A 19389-nucleotide genomic window follows, 5' to 3' on the forward strand; every position below is an offset into this window, starting at 1 on the left:
TATTCAACTAACAAAACGTCAATACAGTCTGAAAACAAAACAGAAAAAATACAACTAAACACACCCATTCTAATCAGGATAATATATACAATTAGTTATAAGTAGACAAAATAATGTAGTGTAACTCATCAGGCAATTATACATATAAAGTTACATGAAGCTTAGATCACCACATCCTTGAAGAATTATTGTTCTATATTGCAAAGAGGTTTGTGACTTTCCTGCGTAGATCGACACAGTTTTTCAGGGCCAATATGCGCAAGAGTGGAGGGTTCATCCCTAAACTGGAGACTAGCTGGAGCACCAGATACCCGGGCTGGAAGAGAATCAACCTTCATATCTCCTTCCTTGATGAATATACTCTGATCACCTACAGCATCGGAAGAATTCAATTCAGGTGAATCGGCAGTAAGCACCGAAAGAATCTCCACCAAACCAGTCTCTGTAGATGGATCGACGATGAGATCCTTTTGCCTCTCATACAATGATACATTACCAATTGGAGCCAAGTCATGCACTGATATTTTTTATTTGCATCCATCAGCAAATCTTACATGAGCATATTGTGGGTTTGCCTCTAAAAACTGAACCTCACAACAAGGGGTTCATATTCACTGGTGTGAAAGTGACATCATAGTAAGACAGGTCCAGGAACAGATAACCAAGTTGGCAATGAATGGTCACTGGGAGATTGACACTGGTATGAGAAGAGTCTCTCACGCGGTGTAGCATTGGTGGCTGTGCAGAGCAGAGACCTAATTGAATGATGAGTGTCAGGCAGCACTGTTTCCCACCAACATTCTTGAAGGTTCTCGGATGCCAGAGCAAGGGTTATATGCTTCCAGATTATAACATTATACCTTTCACACCACCAATTCCCTTGAGGATTATAATGTGTCGTTCGACTAGTGGTGATGCCTAGATTGTGCAAGAATTTATGTAGATCCTTGGCCATAAATGAGGATCTGTGACCAGAATGCAGATAGGAAGGCATGCCAAATATTGCAAAAGTCTGATTTAGATAATGGATTATAGTACCAGTAGTCGTGTTCTGACAGGCAAATCCAAACAGAAAATGAGAATATTTATCCACCACCACGAGCATATAGCAGTTTCTGGAGTTTGAGGGTAGAGGCCCCATGAAGTCCAAACTAAGATGTTCAAAGGGCTGTGTGGCTTTGATAAGGGGAGTTTGATGTGGTTTGTAAAACCAAGGCTTCAATCGGGAACACTGAGGGTAATTCAGAGCACATCCTCTTCACGTCTTCCACAGAATAAAGAAGCTTTCTCACGCTGACAAAATGAGAAAGTCTTATTGCACCAGGATGGTAAAATCAAGCGTGGAGCTCAGATAGCTTCTCATTACTGACAGTAGCTCCACAGTGAGCACATATGAGAGTGTCTGCAGGAATGTTGTATTTACCAGGATGGTACATGATGTCATAGTTGTAACACCCTAACTCAATCCTCCTTCGTTGAATTTTATCATTCTTAATTTTTGCAAGCCGATTCATATGGAACATAAAGCTGACAGCCTGTTGGTCCATAACTAAGGTAAAACATCGTCCTGTCAAGTAATGAGACCACCTCTGTACAGATTCCACAAATGCTGCCTCCACTTCTACTGCAGTGTTTGCATTCAGTAGGTGTGAGGGTGCAAGAGAAAAAGACAACTGGACAACCTGCCTGTATCGGAGGCATCAGTCTCAACTACCAAACAAATAGTTTCATCAATTGAGTACACAACAGCCTTCCCAATCTCTTCTTTAAGATTATCAATGGCTTTCAGGGCCTCTGGACTCAGAGGAAAAGTGTCAATGGTAACAAGAGGTCTGATCTTGTCAGAGAATCGGGAAAACATACCAATAACATGGCATAAATAAGTACGGTCTTTAGGGATCGGTAATTCCTTTAATGGATGTAAATGTTCAGAATCTGGTTTGAGAGAGCCATGGGTTATTGTGTAACCAAGAAAATCTATTGATTTTGTAGAAATGACAGACTTAGTCTTGTTGAAGGTAAGGTTGTGGAACCAGGCAGCCTCTTGAAACTTTGCCAAGTTCTCATCGTGCTCCAGCTGGGTCTTCCCTGCCACAACAATATTGTCCACATAAGCATAAGTTCCATGCAAATCATGTTGCTTGATGATGTTGTCAATAGTCCTTTGGAAGCAGGCAACACTGTTCATAACCCCGGATGGCACTCTGCTTTATTGATTTAGTTTGCCATTCACTTCAAAAGCAGTATATGGCTTGTGCTCTTACCGTATAGATATCTGATTGATAAGCACTTTTTAGATCCAGTAATAAGACAGTTCCGTGACAAGGTTGTCTATTCTTGGGAGAGGATACACATCCAAATAAGTGAATCTATTAATGATCTGTCCATAGTCAATAACAAATCTCTTTCAGTGGCACTCATTTGACACAACAAGAACCTGTGCCCTCCATGGAGATGTACTTTCCTCAATAACACCATCATGTAGCATCTTGTTAACTTTAGACCTTATGAACTTATCATCATCCCCAAACCTCCAAGATTTTGTTGCAATGAGGAGCAAGGCTTGAAAAGAGATGAGGTGTATCCACCAAAGCAGACAGTACACTACAAATGGCGGGGTTGGAGATATTTAGATCTTTCTTGGATCTGCCAAAGTCCACAGTAACACTAGAGTACTGGCTCATGAAGTCTTGACCAAGAATGACATTACAACACAAGTCTGGCAGCACAGAGAGCCTTGTATTGTAGTAGCACTCAACCTTCAAATTTATGTCAACTGTGCAGCATCTCTTCACAGGAGACATGAGTGATGAAGAGGCCATAGATACGTTTCCAGTCACTGGGACAACCTTCAACTTGTACTTCTTAGCATACCTATGAGATGAAAGATTCAGAGCTCCCTGTGTCAATAAGAGTGGTTGCTTCATTATTACCAACCAAAACATACACAGTAGCTCACCATAGATGTCTCAGAGAAGAAGCAGAGATGACAGCCAGTGTAGAAGACTAAGTAGATGCAGAAGTAGAAAATTTTGTAGACCAGCACACTTTAGCAAAGTGTCCCTGCTTGTTACACTTTGACAAGTGACATTTCTTGCATGGCACAATCCATGATTGTGACAGGGACCACTGGGACTTTGAATTGGCAGAAGCACAGGTCCTTTCAGCACAATAAGCAGTTTCAGATGTTGTAGTAGTTCAGATCCCTTCATCGGTGCGAGCAGGCTTGGATGTCATAGCAGCACTTACACCAGAGACAGTAAAACAAAAATAAGATTCTGAGGTCTTCTGAGCAACATTGAGTGCCCTAGCTTGATCAACAGCCATACTTAGGTCCAACGTTTTGTTTTCAAGCAATCGTTGCCTGACTGTATGAGAGAACAAGCCATTGATGAAAGAATCCCATACATAGTCATCCCGATTCTGTGAAGCAGTAACAACCTTAAAGTTACAATCCTTGCTGAGCAGCTGAAGCTGGAAATTATACGTGCACAGCCTCAACAGCTAGTGACACCACATATCCATTCTGCAGCAGTCAAAAATATTTCAAACCATTTGTGTAATTTATGCACTTTACAGATTAAAGTTTTTAAGTGTCAAAACCTGTTCAAACAAGTGTAATTTACACATTTTACCATATGAGAGATTTGCAATCATCTAAAATGTTGTGGAAAAAAGGTCTGTAAAACTAGATTTTATTTAATAACATAAACGGTGTTCATTTGGCATGTAGTCCCCTTTGTGAAAATTCCTGCAGATGCCCCTGTATCAATTAAGTCTATCCAACCTGAGAACCAAAAGCTAAAACTGGATAAAATCATTTTACCTTGTAAACAATCCTCATGTTAGTCTCTGGATCAAATATTTCATTGTGATCCTTGGCAAAAGGAGTTGTGAACTTGTGTTGCTGAAGAAGGGCAGTAATTTGCTGCAACTGTTTCTCCTGAAGAGGTTGCAGGGCTTGAAAAGTGTTACCCTGAAAATATATCAAAGTTCAAGGCCCTAGCACAATGCAGTGTCTTAGTTACAACTACTTAAAATTTCACAATATTTCTTATGAACAATAATACTTTAAGTGAAATGACCAGGTCATCAAAATATACGATAGAAAGATGGAATCCTTACTTGCTGAACAAGTTGAATTGGATTTTCACTTGATCCTAAAGGTTTGTTGGTACCAACTGAATGGGACAAAGTTCCTGAATCATTCTCACTGTTGCCCTTCATGGAATTATAGATGACAGATGTCACATTGGGCTTGCTTAGTTTGCCCTTAGCTACACCTGCATGATAGTGATGAATAAGGTATTATGAACTTGGTAATCAACATATTAGAGGCATCTAGAGATTAGTTAGAGGTTAGAGATATTGAAAGGAAGTGAAAGGTGAGCCAGTTGTTTTTTGCAGATAACACTGTGAGTGTAGTGGGGTCAGAGGAGGGTCTAAGGTAGTTAGTGATGGAGTTTGGGAAAGTATGTAATAGGAGGAAGTTGAAAGTAAAATGTGGGTAAAAATGAGGTGATGAAATATACAATGGGAGATGGTGGCATTAAGTTGGAGGTAAGTCTTAGAGGAGAGAGGCTGGAGTAAGTTGATATTTTTAGGTATTTAGGGTCACATGTAGCAAAAAATGGAGGAATGAGGGTGGAGATAAACTGCTGAGTGAGGGAAGCATGTAAATGTCTTGGGGGACTGAAAAGTGTCATGAGAAACAGGCACCTGGGAATGGGTGCAAAGAGAAGATTATATGAAGGGGGAATTATGCCTACAACACTGTATGGGATGGAGACTTGGAATTTAAGAGAGGTAGAGAGAAGTTTAAATGTTTATGAGATTAAGTTTCTGAAAAGTATGAAGGGGGTTACAAGGCTAGATAAAGAGAGAGAGAGAGAGAGAGAGAGAGAGAGAGAGAGAGAGAGAGAGAGAGAGAGAGAGAGAGAGAGAGAGAGAGAGAGAGAGAGAGAGAGAGAGAGAGAGAGAGAGAGAGAGAGAGAGAGAGAGAGAGAGAGAGAGAGAGAGAGAGGGGGGAGGAAGTGAGTGGGGGTGGAAAGGGAGATGGCTGATGGAAGATTACTGGGATGGTTTTGATGCATGGAAAAAATAAGTGAAGAAAGATTAGCAAAAATAGTGTGGAAAGCAGAGATGAATGGAGTGAACTTGAGGGGATGAGTGAGGATGAAATAGATGGATGGGGCGAAAGGGGCCAATGAGCAAGAGAGGAATTGCCGTTGTATATATATATATATATGTGTATATAAATATACAAATACATATATATATATATATATATATATATATATATATATATATATATTTGTATATATATTATATATATATATATATATATATATATATATATATATCCACAAAATAGTAATAATAATAAACAAAATACATATAACAAGGGCTTTTTGCCCCTAACAAGGGAGGTAGCCAAAGTCAAATGGAATAATTCCACTCCCATTCACCAGCCCTCCCTTTTTTCTTGGCTCCTCCTGGATGACAGGTCATCCCTGAATTTTGTCCGTTTCCTGGGTGAGAAGCAATGCAGTAAGACAGCACATCCACAGCAAGGCCACTTCATTTAATTGGCAAACCCCCTTCTCCATCCCCTCATGCAGAAAAAGAGAAGAGGGGAGAAATCCCTTCAGAATGCATCAAAATATCATTCACACATATCCCCCACCCGCTCCTTTTCATGCATCACAGCATCAACCATACACATCCATTCTCCACTCACCCCTAATTTCTGTTTTCTGCCCTCCTTCAACAGACATTCCCCTCTTTCTCAACGCCCCTTTTACCCCATCCATCCATCTCATCCTCGGTCGCCCCCTACAGTTCATTCCCTCCACCTCTGCTTTCCACACTTCTTTTACTAATTTTTCTTCACTCATTCTTTCCATGTGTCCAAACCATCTCAATACTCTTTCAGCAACCCTATATCCCAACTCCTTTTCCTCCCCTGCTTTCCTCCAGGGATATATGTCAAATATTTAAAATAAAATAATATCAATAATCTAATGAGTATATATATATAAACTATCTTTCTCTTATTATGGACACAACTCAACAAACAGCACAGATCACAAAGAACAAAGGAGGCTGTTGCATTGGACTGTATAATGTGCCTATACACCACAGGTGTTGTGGTGAAATTGTGAGGTCATGCCTCTACGCAGTACATCATGAACAACTATCAAATTTGAAATTATGCTTGTACATATGTGGAATCTCCACACCCTCATTCGTGCATAACTGAAACCACACATACCAACTTTATATATGCATCCAATTACATTTCATATATCTGGACCAGTTAATTTCATAAATGCTTACCTGCATTACTCTGCAAAAGTGAAGAAGACTGGCTGTTGAGATTTGTTCCTGTACTAACTCGTATAGTTAAAGTTCCTGTACTTCTCTTGTCATTTGTAGGCAGAATAATACTCTCATCTTTAGATTCCTCAAGACTATTCAAACCCACTGGTGCAGAAAACTTAATTATTGGTGCTCCGTTGAGCTCACTATTTCTCAAGTTCTCTGCGTAAGCAACTGAACTACATGCTGATGTCAAAGGTAACAAAGGGGAAGGATCAGGATTTGTATCTACTGAAGCTGAAGTCATTACAGACATTTCATCACTAACATGATTATGCACTGGGACTGGCTTCATTGCAACATCACATTCTGAAGAATCTATAACGGATGAAGATGGCATACCTGTCTGTTCAGTATTATATGAACTATTTGCTATCTTTGATCCCAATGTTTTCCACTCCATTTTCTTCATACCTGATTCCTGTAAACCTATATCCTCACTAAGAGGGTTAGATGTTCCACCTGATAAATCTGCTGCAACCTTTTCACTTTGTTCAACATGATACAAGCTGCCAGAAGAATTATTCTGACATCCTTGATTAAGCATTACTCGACCTTCAGGTTTGATACTTTCTTGGTATACTATCTTGTCAGTAAAGTTAGAATTATTTGGAGTCTTCAGAGAGGAATTTGAATCTGAGCCATTGTGAACACTAACTCCCCGTGTAGTTATAGCCAATCCAAGCCTTTCTACCGACTCAGGATCAAGGGTGATACTTTCAGCTGACCCACCAATATGTAGAAGTGATATTGTACCATCTTCATTATACTCTGGAATAAGAACTAAAGGCTCATCCTGTGAAATGCTTGGATTCCCAATAGGTTCATTACTGGGTGTAGATTCTTGCAATGCTGTAACACCAGCTACACTTAATGGTTCAACACTCCCAAAGCTCTCAATGATCTTATCACCTTCATCAGTGTCATGTTGCTGGTAAAGTGTCTGCAAGTTCTGTGCTGACCCCTGAGTTCCTGTTCTGTTCATCTCAATGCTCAGACCAAATTGTTGTGCTTGTTCCTGGGTGAGTTCTATGGTCTGGGTTTGCCCATCTTCTCCTTGCACAATGGCAAGGAGAGTCTGCTTCTCTGAACTAGCCATGCTGGGTTCTACAATGTTTGCTCTTGATACAACTTCTGCTTGAGAACTTTGTAAAGTAAAACCAGCTGTCTGTGACTCAGACTTAACATCAGAGATTTTTGTAGCAAGTGAAGAAACCAATCTATTCCGAGATGCTTCCTCTGGTATTCTTGTTTCTTGATCAATTTTGGCCTGCACAGAACCCTGCTCTGAGCATGAACTACTAAGATGCAAATACTGATGACTTAGAGCAATATTCTTATTGAGAGAAGCATCATTTTCCTTCAGGTGAGCACCATAATTTGTAAGTGATGCATCTGTTACCCTTTGTGAGGTTTGAACTTGAGTACAAAGAGCTTCAATGTTAACTGCTGCAGGAACAGTGACAGCACCTGAACTGACTGCATTCTGATATTTACTGTTTGTATCATTTCTTCCATTATACTCATCCAGTTTGGGTTCATGGTCACCAACTGACGGGGATATTTCTTCGCTTGGGGTTAGAGATACAAGTGAATTGTCATGTGTAGACTGGTGTAAGATTGTACCAGAGGTGTCATTTGTCAATATCACTGCCTGACCATTGAAGAACAGAAGCGTCTCAGCCATTTTCCAAGCTTGGATGCTAAATGGCTGGTTCTGCAATACAAGAAAGGTGCATTATAAATCAAAAGAAAAACACCTTTGATAATATATCTACATATTACATAATTTTCACTAGCAGCTCAATTTTTCCCTACCACAGCTATTACTTGGTCAAAAATGAATAATGATGATTAAGGATGTTGGTCCATTTTATAAAGGTAACATGAAAAAAAAAAAAATTAAAACTTGCTGAAAAATAGCTTCAAGTGTTGGCAATAATGTCCCCAAGTTCTAAACTGATATAACAATTTTTACTGTGAATAATTATCATTTCATTATAAATATTGCATGCTCAGCTTTTTACACTGTTCTTTCAGATAATGTATTTGACAGCAACTCTGTGGTGTATGTGTGTGAGAGAGTGAAGTGAGAGAGTGCATCAGTTCCTGCCACAATATGAGTAGCAACACACTCGTGGTCCACATGGCTGTGTTGACATTTACTACACACTTTTTTTTTTCTTCCGCCTGGTTTCTTACAGCCTACAAACACAAATGTTCAAAATACTTAGACCACTGAAACAGAAGAGCATTGCAGCAGAGAAAAAGAGAGAATTAGGCATATGTAAGAGAGGAAGTGTGAAGAGGAAAGATTGATAGCCCTTTACCGGTAAAGGGCTACCAATCTCTACTTAACACTTTGAATGCCTTGATTTACCTAAATAATGAATCACTGAATAATTTATATGCATACTTCACCAATAATTGTGACACAGAAAGAAATAAGGGACCAAATAATAAACCTTGATGTCTGAAATTCATACAGCCAGGATGGAATTGCAAATTGGATACTAAAAGAATGTATAGATGAACTAATGGACAAAATATATAATAGATTGCTCACTCAAAAAAGGAAAGGTACTGCAAGATTGGAAAAATGCAAATATTGTGCCAATATATAAGAGGGAGATAAGGAAGACCCAACAAACTATTGACTGGTCTCCCTTACAAGCACAGTAGTTAAAATATGCAAAAAAGTTATCAAAAGTAGATGGACTAAACATCCGGAAGAAAACAATATAATGAATCCAAAACAATCTGGCTTTAGACAAGGAAGATCATATGCCCCAAACTTGATTTGTTTTTATTCAAGGTTAATAGATATAATGCAAGATTTTTTTTTTAGCTCAATTAGATGACAAACAAGAAAAGAAAAGAAAGAAGAAAAAGGAAAAAAAAAAAAAGAAAAAAAAAAAAAAAAAAAAAGTCACATGTGGACCAATGTCCTTAACTCAGATTAAACACTTCAAAGCAAAATTTCTTCAAATTTATTGTACTAAAAACCAATCAATAGATCTTAAACCTTGGTTTTCTCTTAATGGAGAGGCACAGCTCCGAGATTAGCCAGTCATGGACTCTGGGTTACTCCTGTAACTCACTCAATGAAGAAGCATTACATTATTACCTAAATTGTTATTGTTGGAAAATATAAAATGGTACATGTTGTGCCATCTACATGATGACTGTATCTGGTGAATGTGGTGTCTGTTACCTAGCTGATTTTATGAGCAGTGGATCTCTGGAACAAACTGGATGAAACAATTGTGTGTACGAAAACTATACACGAATTTAAGAGCAAACTAGACACTGCAAGATACAAAGACATGACACCATGAGCATAGCTTCCCTTCCTGATGATAAAACTAGATAAATACACATACTCTCTAAAGAAATATGTTGGGAGATGACAGTGAAAGGTGGATAGGACCTTTGGGAAAATGTACTACTGGATATGACCATTGCATACACAATGACTCAATGGGTAAGAGAATACCAGATATAGCAATAACGATGAACTGTCGAGACTGGATTGAATATTTACATCAGAGCCTGATTACATACTACTTGAGCTCAAACTAAGAGGAAATATATATGGAGAGAAACGAGAAACACAGAAAAGGAAAAATAAAGTATAACAAAACAGATTTTGGGAAACTCAGAAAATTCTTTCAAAAATTGAGTTGGGAAAAATTCTTTAATAAACACAGGAAGAGAAATGGACAACATTAAAAGAAATCTATAATGAAGGAGTGGATACATACCAAAACAAAAACAGGAAAAGGTGTACATTAAGCGCTGGTATAACAAAAAATGTAGAGACAAAAGATAAGAGACAAGAGCTTGGAAAAGATTGAAAAAAAAAAATGGAAAGTGGCAAATTTATATCAAACTAAGAAATATGTAAAAATATGCAGGGAAGAAAAAAGAAACTATGAAAAAGACATAAAAGACAAATGTAAAGATCAACTTAAATTATTCTATATACGTGAATGGTAAACTAAAAATAAACAGGAAATAGTAAAACTACATAAAGGAAACAGAATACACAGAGGATATAGAAATGTCAGAAATTATGAACAAACATTTCAAATGTGTATTCACAAAAGAAAACTTACACAATTGGGGAGAAGGAAAGGGAGAAAGATACCCCCAATGAGAGAAATAATTGTGAAACAAAGAAATAAAGAACCAAATAATGAACATTGATGTCAGAAATTCACAGAGCCCAGACAGAATGGCAAACTGGATACTAAAAGAAGGTAAGATACCAGAAAACTGGAAAAATGCCAATATCATGCCAATATATAAAGGGGGAAACAAGGAAGACCCAACAAAATATAGACTGGTCTCCCTTACAAGTACAATAGCAAAAAATTATGAGAAAGTTATCAAAAGTAGAGGGACTAAACATCTGGAGCACAATATACTAAATCAGAGACAATTCTGATTTAGACGGGGAAGATCATGTGCCACAAATTTGATCTATTTCTATTCAAGATTAATAGATATAATGCAAGAAAGGGATGGATGGGCAGACTGTACTTTCCTGAACTTACGAAAGGAGTTTGATGAAGTACCAAAACAAAATTAAGAAAACTCGAAACAACAGGAGGTATACATGGAAAACTATTGAAATGGATGGAAGATTTCTTGTATGCAAGAAAAATAGAGTAGTGCTTAGAGTTAAAAAATCTACTTGGGAAGAAATGATAAATGAAGTCCCACAGGGTTCAGTACTGGCTCTAATAATGTTTGCTTTATATGTAAATGACATGGATGAAGGTGTAGAATGTTACATGAATTTCTTTGCAGATGACACAAAACTACTAAAGTACAGAAAAAGATTGTGAATCACTACAGGGAGATTTGGACAAGGTCTGGGAATGGAGTCAGAAGTGGGAAGTGGACTTTAACATTTATAAAATGTAGTATAATGGAATTTGGGAAAAAAAAAAATCAGGACAATATAAAATCTGTGCAAAGGAAGTAAAGAAAGTTGGTTCCAAAATAGACCTGGGAGTAATCATCACCAAAGACATATCCCCAGAGAAGCAGATAAACAAAATAGTTGGAGAAACTTACAATTCACTAAGATCAATAAAGGTAGCTTTTAATTACTTGGATGAATAAACGGTGTAAAAAAAAAAAAAAAAAAAAAAAAAAAAAAATTACTAGTCACACTGATATGACCAAGATTGGAGTATGCAGTGACACTATGGACACCCAGTACAAGAAGATAATACAAGGAAAATAGAAAAAATCCATAGAGCAACAACAAAGATGGCCCCAACCCTTTCAAAATTTACATACGAGCAAGGATTGTCTAAACTGGAACTCCCGACCCTGGAACAAAGAAGAGAAAGAGGAGATCTATTGGCCATTTACAGAATCATGAAAGGCATGAAAGAAAAAGATGGATATGAAAAGAAACTCAAAAAGTACAGTTATAGAAAAGACCTGAAAAAAGCTTTCCACACAGTGGTGGATGTCTGGAACAAATTGGACAAAACAATAGTGTTTGCAAACACCATACATACATGAATTTAAGAACAAACTAGATGTTGCAAGATACAAAGATGGGTCACCACAAGCTGAGCTCCCTTTCTTGTACAATACAACTAGGTAAATACACACACAGTTATACAGTTATAGAAGAGACATAAAGAAAAAAAAAAAAAAAAAAAAAAAAAGAGTTCTCCACACAGTAGTGGATGTATGGAACATACTTGATGAAACAATGTGTGCAAAAACAATACAATAATTTAAGAGCAAATTAGATATGGTAAGATACAGAGACGGGACACCACGAGTGTAGCTCCCCTTCCCATAAGATACTAGGTAAGACACACAATCAGAAGGTAAGGAAAAGGTGTCTAAGAAAACAAGAAGGCAGTATTGCAAAGTAAGCACTACAATGAAATTTAGAATAGCATATGGTAATATTGATGGTTTATTATCAGCTAGGTTAGAGATAAATGACAAGGATAAATGAGCCTGATATATTATGTCTAGTACATACACTTAGGGACCAACTGATACACCTCCTGGGGAAGAGACTGACAAGATAAACAGGGTAAATGAGAAATGTTTGTGGTGAGTAGTGACATAATGGTGGAAGAAGCAAATCTCAGTGAAGCCAGTTCTGAAGCAATTCACCTAAAGATCAGTACTAAAGGACACAATAAAAGAGACTTCATGGTGGCCTATATTCTCCCCAAGACAAGAGCTTGGGAGGAAACTGAGTATCAAGAAATGTTAGGATACAATTCTTTTCTTGAAGTAAAATATTGAACAAAGTAGTAACATAGTCCTTATTGGAGAATTTAATTGTGGTGACATCAACTGGGAGGAATGGATGGAAGCTGCAAAGCAGATTCCTGGGGAAATACACTGTTGCATACAGCAATAGAGCACACAATGACCCAGTGAGTAAAAGAAGTGACCTGGGTTCGAGGAGGCGACACTCTCAAAAACATAGATCTGTTACTAACCAAAGAGCCATATATCATCAACTTGACTACCTTTACCCAATAGGAAAAAGTGACCATGTTACAATGAAACAGATTTCATGATGGCATATGCTCCCCCTATGACAAGAGCTTGGGATGAAACTGAATATCAAGAAATATTAAAGGATACAACTCTTTTCCTAATGAAAAATGATGAGCAAAGTAGTAACATAATACTTATTCACTCACTCACTCCTCTGGCACTACAGGCCCACTGAGGCCCCTGGCCACTACAACAAGATGCCTCCAGACTCTCCGATCTGCTGCTAACAGCTCTATAACATCGGGTCGACATCCAAGGCTCGTAAGTCGTTCTCCACCACATTCTTCCATCTAGTACGGGGGCGTCCTCGAGGTCTCCTGCCCACTATATTCTCGGTGAAAACACGAGAAGTGAATCTGTCTGGTCCAATCTGAGAATGTGACCAAGCCACCTCAGTCTCAATGGTCAAATGTAGTCAGTCACTTGAGGCATGGGCATTAGATCCCGGGCTTCACGTGTGTAACACCTCCATACATTTAACTCGCCATCACCGCAGATTGATTTGAAGGTGTTCTTCTCAAATCTGAGTAATTTTGTCTCTGTGAGTTGGTTCAGGCTCCAGGTTTCAGCCCCAAATGTGAGTACAGGCCGTATCATGGTGGAATATAGCCTTGTCTTTGTTTTTCTAGATAGAATATTTGACTTGAACAAAGATCTTAAGCTGTAGAATGTTTTCATTGCAGATCTGATGCGCTTGTCCACTTTGAGATATATATTATTTTTTGGTGACAATTTGGATTGATTTATGGAATTTTTGGCTCAAAGGCCAAGCGCCAGAGCCGGTAGGCCATTCAGCGCAGTGACAATTTGGAGCCAAGGTATGTGAAACTGTCAACAAGCTCCAAATTGAATCCCACTACAATTTCAAGTCCATCAACAGTGTTGAAATTTTGGCCTTACAAGAGGTTTGCTGGCCAGGCCAGGTGAGTATACAACAGAATAACTATGAAATTAAATTATATACAGTGGACATAATGACAATAGGCACTCAGATGGAGTAGCCTTTCTACTCAGCAAGAAAGCCCTTGGAGCCATCCTAAACATTAGCTATATCAATGAAAGATTATGTCCATCTTCCTGAATGCAAGGAAGTTCAACACATATATGGTAAATACCTATGCCCCAACTCTTTATCACAACATAATCCTTATTGGAAATTTTAATTGTGGTGACATCAACTGGGAGGAATGGGAAGGAAGCAGCAAACCAAATTCCTGGGGAAATACACTTTTGAGTATAACGATGGAGAACAAATGACCCAGTGGGTAAAGGAAGTGACCCGGGTAAGAGGGGATGACACTCCCATAAGATTAGGTCAGTTACTTACCAAAGAGCTAGACATCATCAGCGCTTTAACTACCTTTACCCAACAGGAAAAAGTGACCATGTTACAAATGAATTTCAGCTGGAGGATGAGGAAATAGTGCCAAGGAATGAATCACACAAGCAAGGAAGACTGAATTTTAGGAAAACAGATTACAGTAGTTAGGTATGAGAAAATTCTTTGAAGAAACAGATTGGGAGGAATTCATGAATACCACAAGAATAAGGAGAAAATGGGAATTCTTTCTTGACAATTACAATCTACAAGTGAACAAACATGTGCCAAACACTAGAGAAGGGAAGAAGCAAAAATTGGATTGGTTTAATAAAAGAGTGAGATTGCAAAAAAGTCAGGGAAAAATGGAGAAAGAAAAGAAGCAACAAAACAATACCTTACGAACAAACTAGCAATGACTATACCAGAATTCACAGGGAGGAAGAAAGGAATTTTGAAAGAGGTGTAGTAGAAAAATGCAGATGAACCAAAACTGTTTTACAGGTTTATAAATGGTAAATTGAGACACAGGGTAGAAATCACCAAGTTAATAGTAGATGGTGAGGTCTTTGGAGAAGCCTCAGCTCAGACAGAAATAATGAAGTTTTCCAATTGGTCTTCACAAAAGATTGCAACTTTTTGGAGAAAAGCAAGGGGAGCAAATAACCAGGTTTAGCAGATATAAATGTAGAAGCAAGGGATGCACTCAATCTCCTGGGATCATTGGATGTGACAAAAACCTCAGGACCTGGCAGATCTCAAACTGGATACTTAAAGAATGTAGGGTACAACTAACATACAAGATCCACAATCTTATTACATGTTCACTGAAAGAAGGCATTGTGCCACTTGATTGGAAAAGGGGCAAATGTGGTGCCAATGCACAAATGTGGAAACAAGGAAACACCATTATAGGCCAGTATCACTAACCAGCACAATAATGAAATTATGTGAAAGGATCAATGGACCAAATATCTTGAAAAGATGTGCATTCTGACATACAGTCAGTTTGGCCAGATCTGGAAGGTTAGGTGTGTCAGACCTTTTAAGCTTTTACTCAAGAGTGATTGATGTGCTACAAGAGAGGGATGTGGACCGTGTGTACTTGGACCTAGAGAAGGCATTTGATAAAGTACCTCACAGTTGACTTATGTGGACATTGGAGCACGTTGGAGGACTGAGAGGCAAACTATCAGAATGGATTAAAGACTTTTAGAAGGAAAGAGACACGAGAACAGAAATAAAGGCTCTCATCCAGGAGGGTTGTAGCTGTCAATATTGAGTCCAACATGTGATCCAAGACCATGGTGATTATAGATATGAACAAACTTTGGGAATGGAGTCTGGAGTGGGGAGTCAACTTCAACATTAAGAAATGTAGTATAATGGAATTTGGAAAAAGTAAAAACAGGATACCAGGAAAACATCAAATCAGTGAAAAAGAAAGTAAAGAAAGTGGAATTTGAAAAAGACCTGGGAGTAATCATCACAAAGGACATGTCCCCTATTAAACAGATAAACAAAATTGTTGGAGAAACCTACAACTTGCTAAGATCAATAAAAGTGGCATTTACTTGGACGAAGAAATGGTGAAGAAAATACTTGTCACAAAGACCAAGACTGGAGTATGCAGTGACACTATTGTCACCCAGTACCAATAAAGAATATAAGGAAAATTAAAAGAATCCAATGAGAAACTACAAAGATGGCCCCACACTTTCGGAACTGTCATATAAAGAGAATTTGTCAAAACTAGAATTATCGACCCTAGAACAAAATAGCGAAAGAAGAGACTTGTTGACCGTTTATAGAATCATGACAAGTATGGAAGTCTTTGATAGAGAAGATTTACTAAATTTAAGATATATACAAGGGGACATGGAAGGAAGTTAAAAAAATTAAAAGGAGTTATAGAAGTGACCTGAAAGAGAACAGCTTTCCCCATAGAGTGGTGGATGTATGGAACAAACTGGACAAAATGATAGTGTGTGCAAAAACCATACACAAATTTGAGAACACTTTAGACACTGCAAGATACAGAGATGGGACACCACAAGCGCAGCTCCCTTTCTTGTACAAAACAATTAGGACTAGGTAAATACACACACAATAATAATGAATAAATACATATTACATATCTTGGGCCTGACAGTAATATATATATCCTAGACCAGCGATTCTTAACCTGTACCCCAAGGCCAAGGGGTACAAAACCTTAAACCTGAGGGATATGAGTCATGATTATGATGATAGCCAGTGTATGGTACTGTATATTTACAACGAGAAAGCAAAGCAAGATTTGTATCACTAATCCTTTTCATATGTTTGCATTGTATTTGTATTGGATGGGGATATGAGAAAATTTTCCGAGATATCAGGGGGCACGGGCAATGAAAAAGGTTAAGAATCACTGTCCTAGACCAATATCACTGTCAACTTTTGGAAGTATTCTCCCTGTTGTCTTCCTATTATCTATACCAGGAACTGTGAGTGAACAAAATTGTGAAATAGTCCGTGTTAATGAGATAAGTCATAAGGGAGGGAGGTCAAGCTTAAAGACGTGATCCTTCCATACACGTTTCGTATAAGACATATATAATTTATGAAACAAGGGATACGGAACTTTTCTTCTTACCACCGTTCATTTCTGTATTCTCAATCTTGCCTTTAACTTCAGTCATACTATTCTAATGCTGGATTTCAGTCACTGTCTCTCGATTTGTTTTTCTTTTCAGATGATACTGCTGACATCTATCTGTTTTTGGAGGAAACGAGTAGCGCGTTATTTGAACCAAGCAAAAGCACATTGTTTTAACATTGTATAACTTTTTCAGCTTTGGTATAATTTATATATATACATATACATACATATATATACATATATTTATATATATATATATATATATATATGTGTGTGTATTCACTTGGTCTTTTTGGATCACGTGTTCGACTCGTGATCGACAGCTATTTCCCTCCTGGAAGAGAGCTCAGAGCTCGTAGGTCCGATCTATGGGTAATGCTATGACCTTTCACACACACACACCCCCAACTCCCCGCCCACGGGAGTCAGAGTAACGACCCGAAGCGCAGTTGTACCGAAATTAATTTCGGCCCTGGGCAGGATTCGAACCAAGCACTACGCGCACCACCATGCTAGTAGTTCATCGTTCTACCAACTGCGCCACCGAGTCGTGTGTGTGGGTGTGTGTGTGTGTGTGTGGATGTATGTATGTATTTAGTTGTATTTTACGGGATGGGGAGCTATGCTCGTAGTGCCCCGTCTTCATACATAATTTTATCTAGACTGTTTTTAAATTTGTGTATTGTTTTTGCACACACAACTTTCTCATCTAACTTGTTCCAAATGTCTATTACTCTGGGGGAAAAGCTGTTCTTTTTCAGATCTCTTCTATGACTGTCTTTCTTGATTCTCTTTCCGTGTCCTCTTGTATTTCTATTATCCCGTTTTATTAGATCATCTCTATCAATAGTTTCTATGCCTTTCATGATTCTATAAATAGTTATCAAATCTCCTCTCTCTCTTCTTTGCTCTAATGTCCTCAAGTCTCTTTTCATATGATAGTTCTGAGAGTGTTGGTACCAATTTTGTAATTGCTCTTTGTATTCTTTCAAGTTTTGTTATATATTTTTTGTACTTGATGACAACGTCGTCGCTGCAAAGTTTTGTTATATATTTTTTTGTACTTGATGACAACGTCGTCGCTGCAAAGTGATTAGTATTTTCTTCACCATTTCTTCATCCAGGTATGTAAATGCCACTTTGATTGCTCTTATTAAATTATAAGTTTCTCCAAAAATCTTGTTTATATGTTTCTCAGGTGACATATCATTCATAATAATGACTCCTGGATCTTTCTTGTTTTCTACTTTTTTATTTCTTCTTCTCCCAATTTATATGATCACACTATTTTTTTTTCTTTTTTACAAATTCCATTATGCTACACTTCTTAATATTGAATTCCATCTCCCACTTCCTACTCCATTCCCATACTTAATTGAGATCACTCTGTAGCGACTCACAATCTTCTTCAGTGTTCACTTTTTTCAACAATTTTGCATCATCCGCAAAGAAGCTCATATAACTTTCAATTCCTTTATCCATATCATTAATATATATAGCAAACATTATTGGGGCCAGACCTGTTCCTTGTGGAACACCACTTATCACTTCATCCCAATTAGAGTGTTTGTCTCTTATCACCACTCTCATTTTTCTTTCATGCAAGAAGTCTTCCATCCACTTCAGCAGTTTGTCCTGTATTCCTCCTGCAGTTTCTAATTTCTTAAGCAACTTCTTATGTGGCACCTTATCAAAAGCTTTTTTCAGATCTAGAAATGCACAATCAGCCCATGCATCTCTTTCTTGTATTACATCTATTAGCCTTGAATAGAAACACATTAAGTTTGCGACGCATGGTTGTCATTGTTTGAGTCCAAATTGCCTTGGATTTAGTACGTTTTTTTTTTTTCTCCAAATGCCTTACCCATCTACTCTTGATAATTCTTTCACAAATTTTAGCTATCGTACTTGTTAGAGAGACCGGTCTATAGTTAGTAGGGTCTTCTTTGTTTCCCCCTTTATATATAGGTACTATATTTGCTCTTTTCAATTTTTTGGAACTTTTCCTTCTTTCAATGAACTGTTTATTATGCTATGTATTTTATCTGTTAGTTCATTCCTGCATTCTCTCAAAATCCAGTTTGTTATTTCATCTGGTCCATGCGATTTTCTGACATCGAGATTACTCAAGTGTTTCATTATTTCATTTCTTGATACATCTATCTCTTTCATAGGGGGAATTTTCTCCTCCCATTCTATATCTCTAGGTTGCATATTCTCCCTTGTAAACACTGATTTAAAATGCTTGTTCATAATTTCTGCCATTTCTATTTCCTCTGTGTATTCAACTCCCCCTTGCCGTAGTTTATCTTATTCTTGTTTGTTTTTCAGTTTGTTGTTTACATATCTGTAAAATAGTTTTGGCTGATCTTTACATTTTTCTATAACATCTTTTTCATATTTTCTCTTTTCTTCTCTGCACATTTGTATATATTGATTTCTGTAACAAGTATATATTTTCCATTTTTCAGGTCTTTTGTCTTTTTTCAATTTT

General features: G+C 37.7%; 1 protein-coding gene across 4 annotated transcripts in view; it reads right to left on the minus strand.

The window, feature by feature from the left end:
• Positions 1-17016, minus strand: part of LOC143020894 (uncharacterized) — a 55608-nt gene extending 38592 nt beyond the window's left edge. For 2 of the 4 annotated variants that reach the window (XM_076177778.1, XM_076177775.1), the window contains exons 1-4: positions 16890-17016; positions 6340-8098; positions 4126-4283; positions 3827-3976 (exon numbers count right to left, since the gene is read on the minus strand). In XM_076177778.1, the coding sequence (XP_076033893.1) occupies positions 3827-3976; positions 4126-4283; positions 6340-8068 (2037 nt within the window). In that variant the 5' untranslated portion in view covers positions 8069-8098; positions 16890-17016. Of the gene's footprint in view, positions 1-3826; positions 3977-4125; positions 4284-6339; positions 8099-16877 lie in introns of all 4 variants that reach the window. The other 2 variants (XM_076177777.1, XM_076177776.1) reach the window with 2 other exon arrangements.
• Positions 17017-19389: the final 2373 nt, after the last annotated feature.

Source organism: Oratosquilla oratoria, chromosome 41, assembly GCF_046742065.1.
Source record: "Oratosquilla oratoria isolate Oo_2021 chromosome 41, ASM4674206v1, whole genome shotgun sequence".
NCBI lineage: Eukaryota > Metazoa > Arthropoda > Malacostraca > Stomatopoda > Squillidae > Oratosquilla > Oratosquilla oratoria.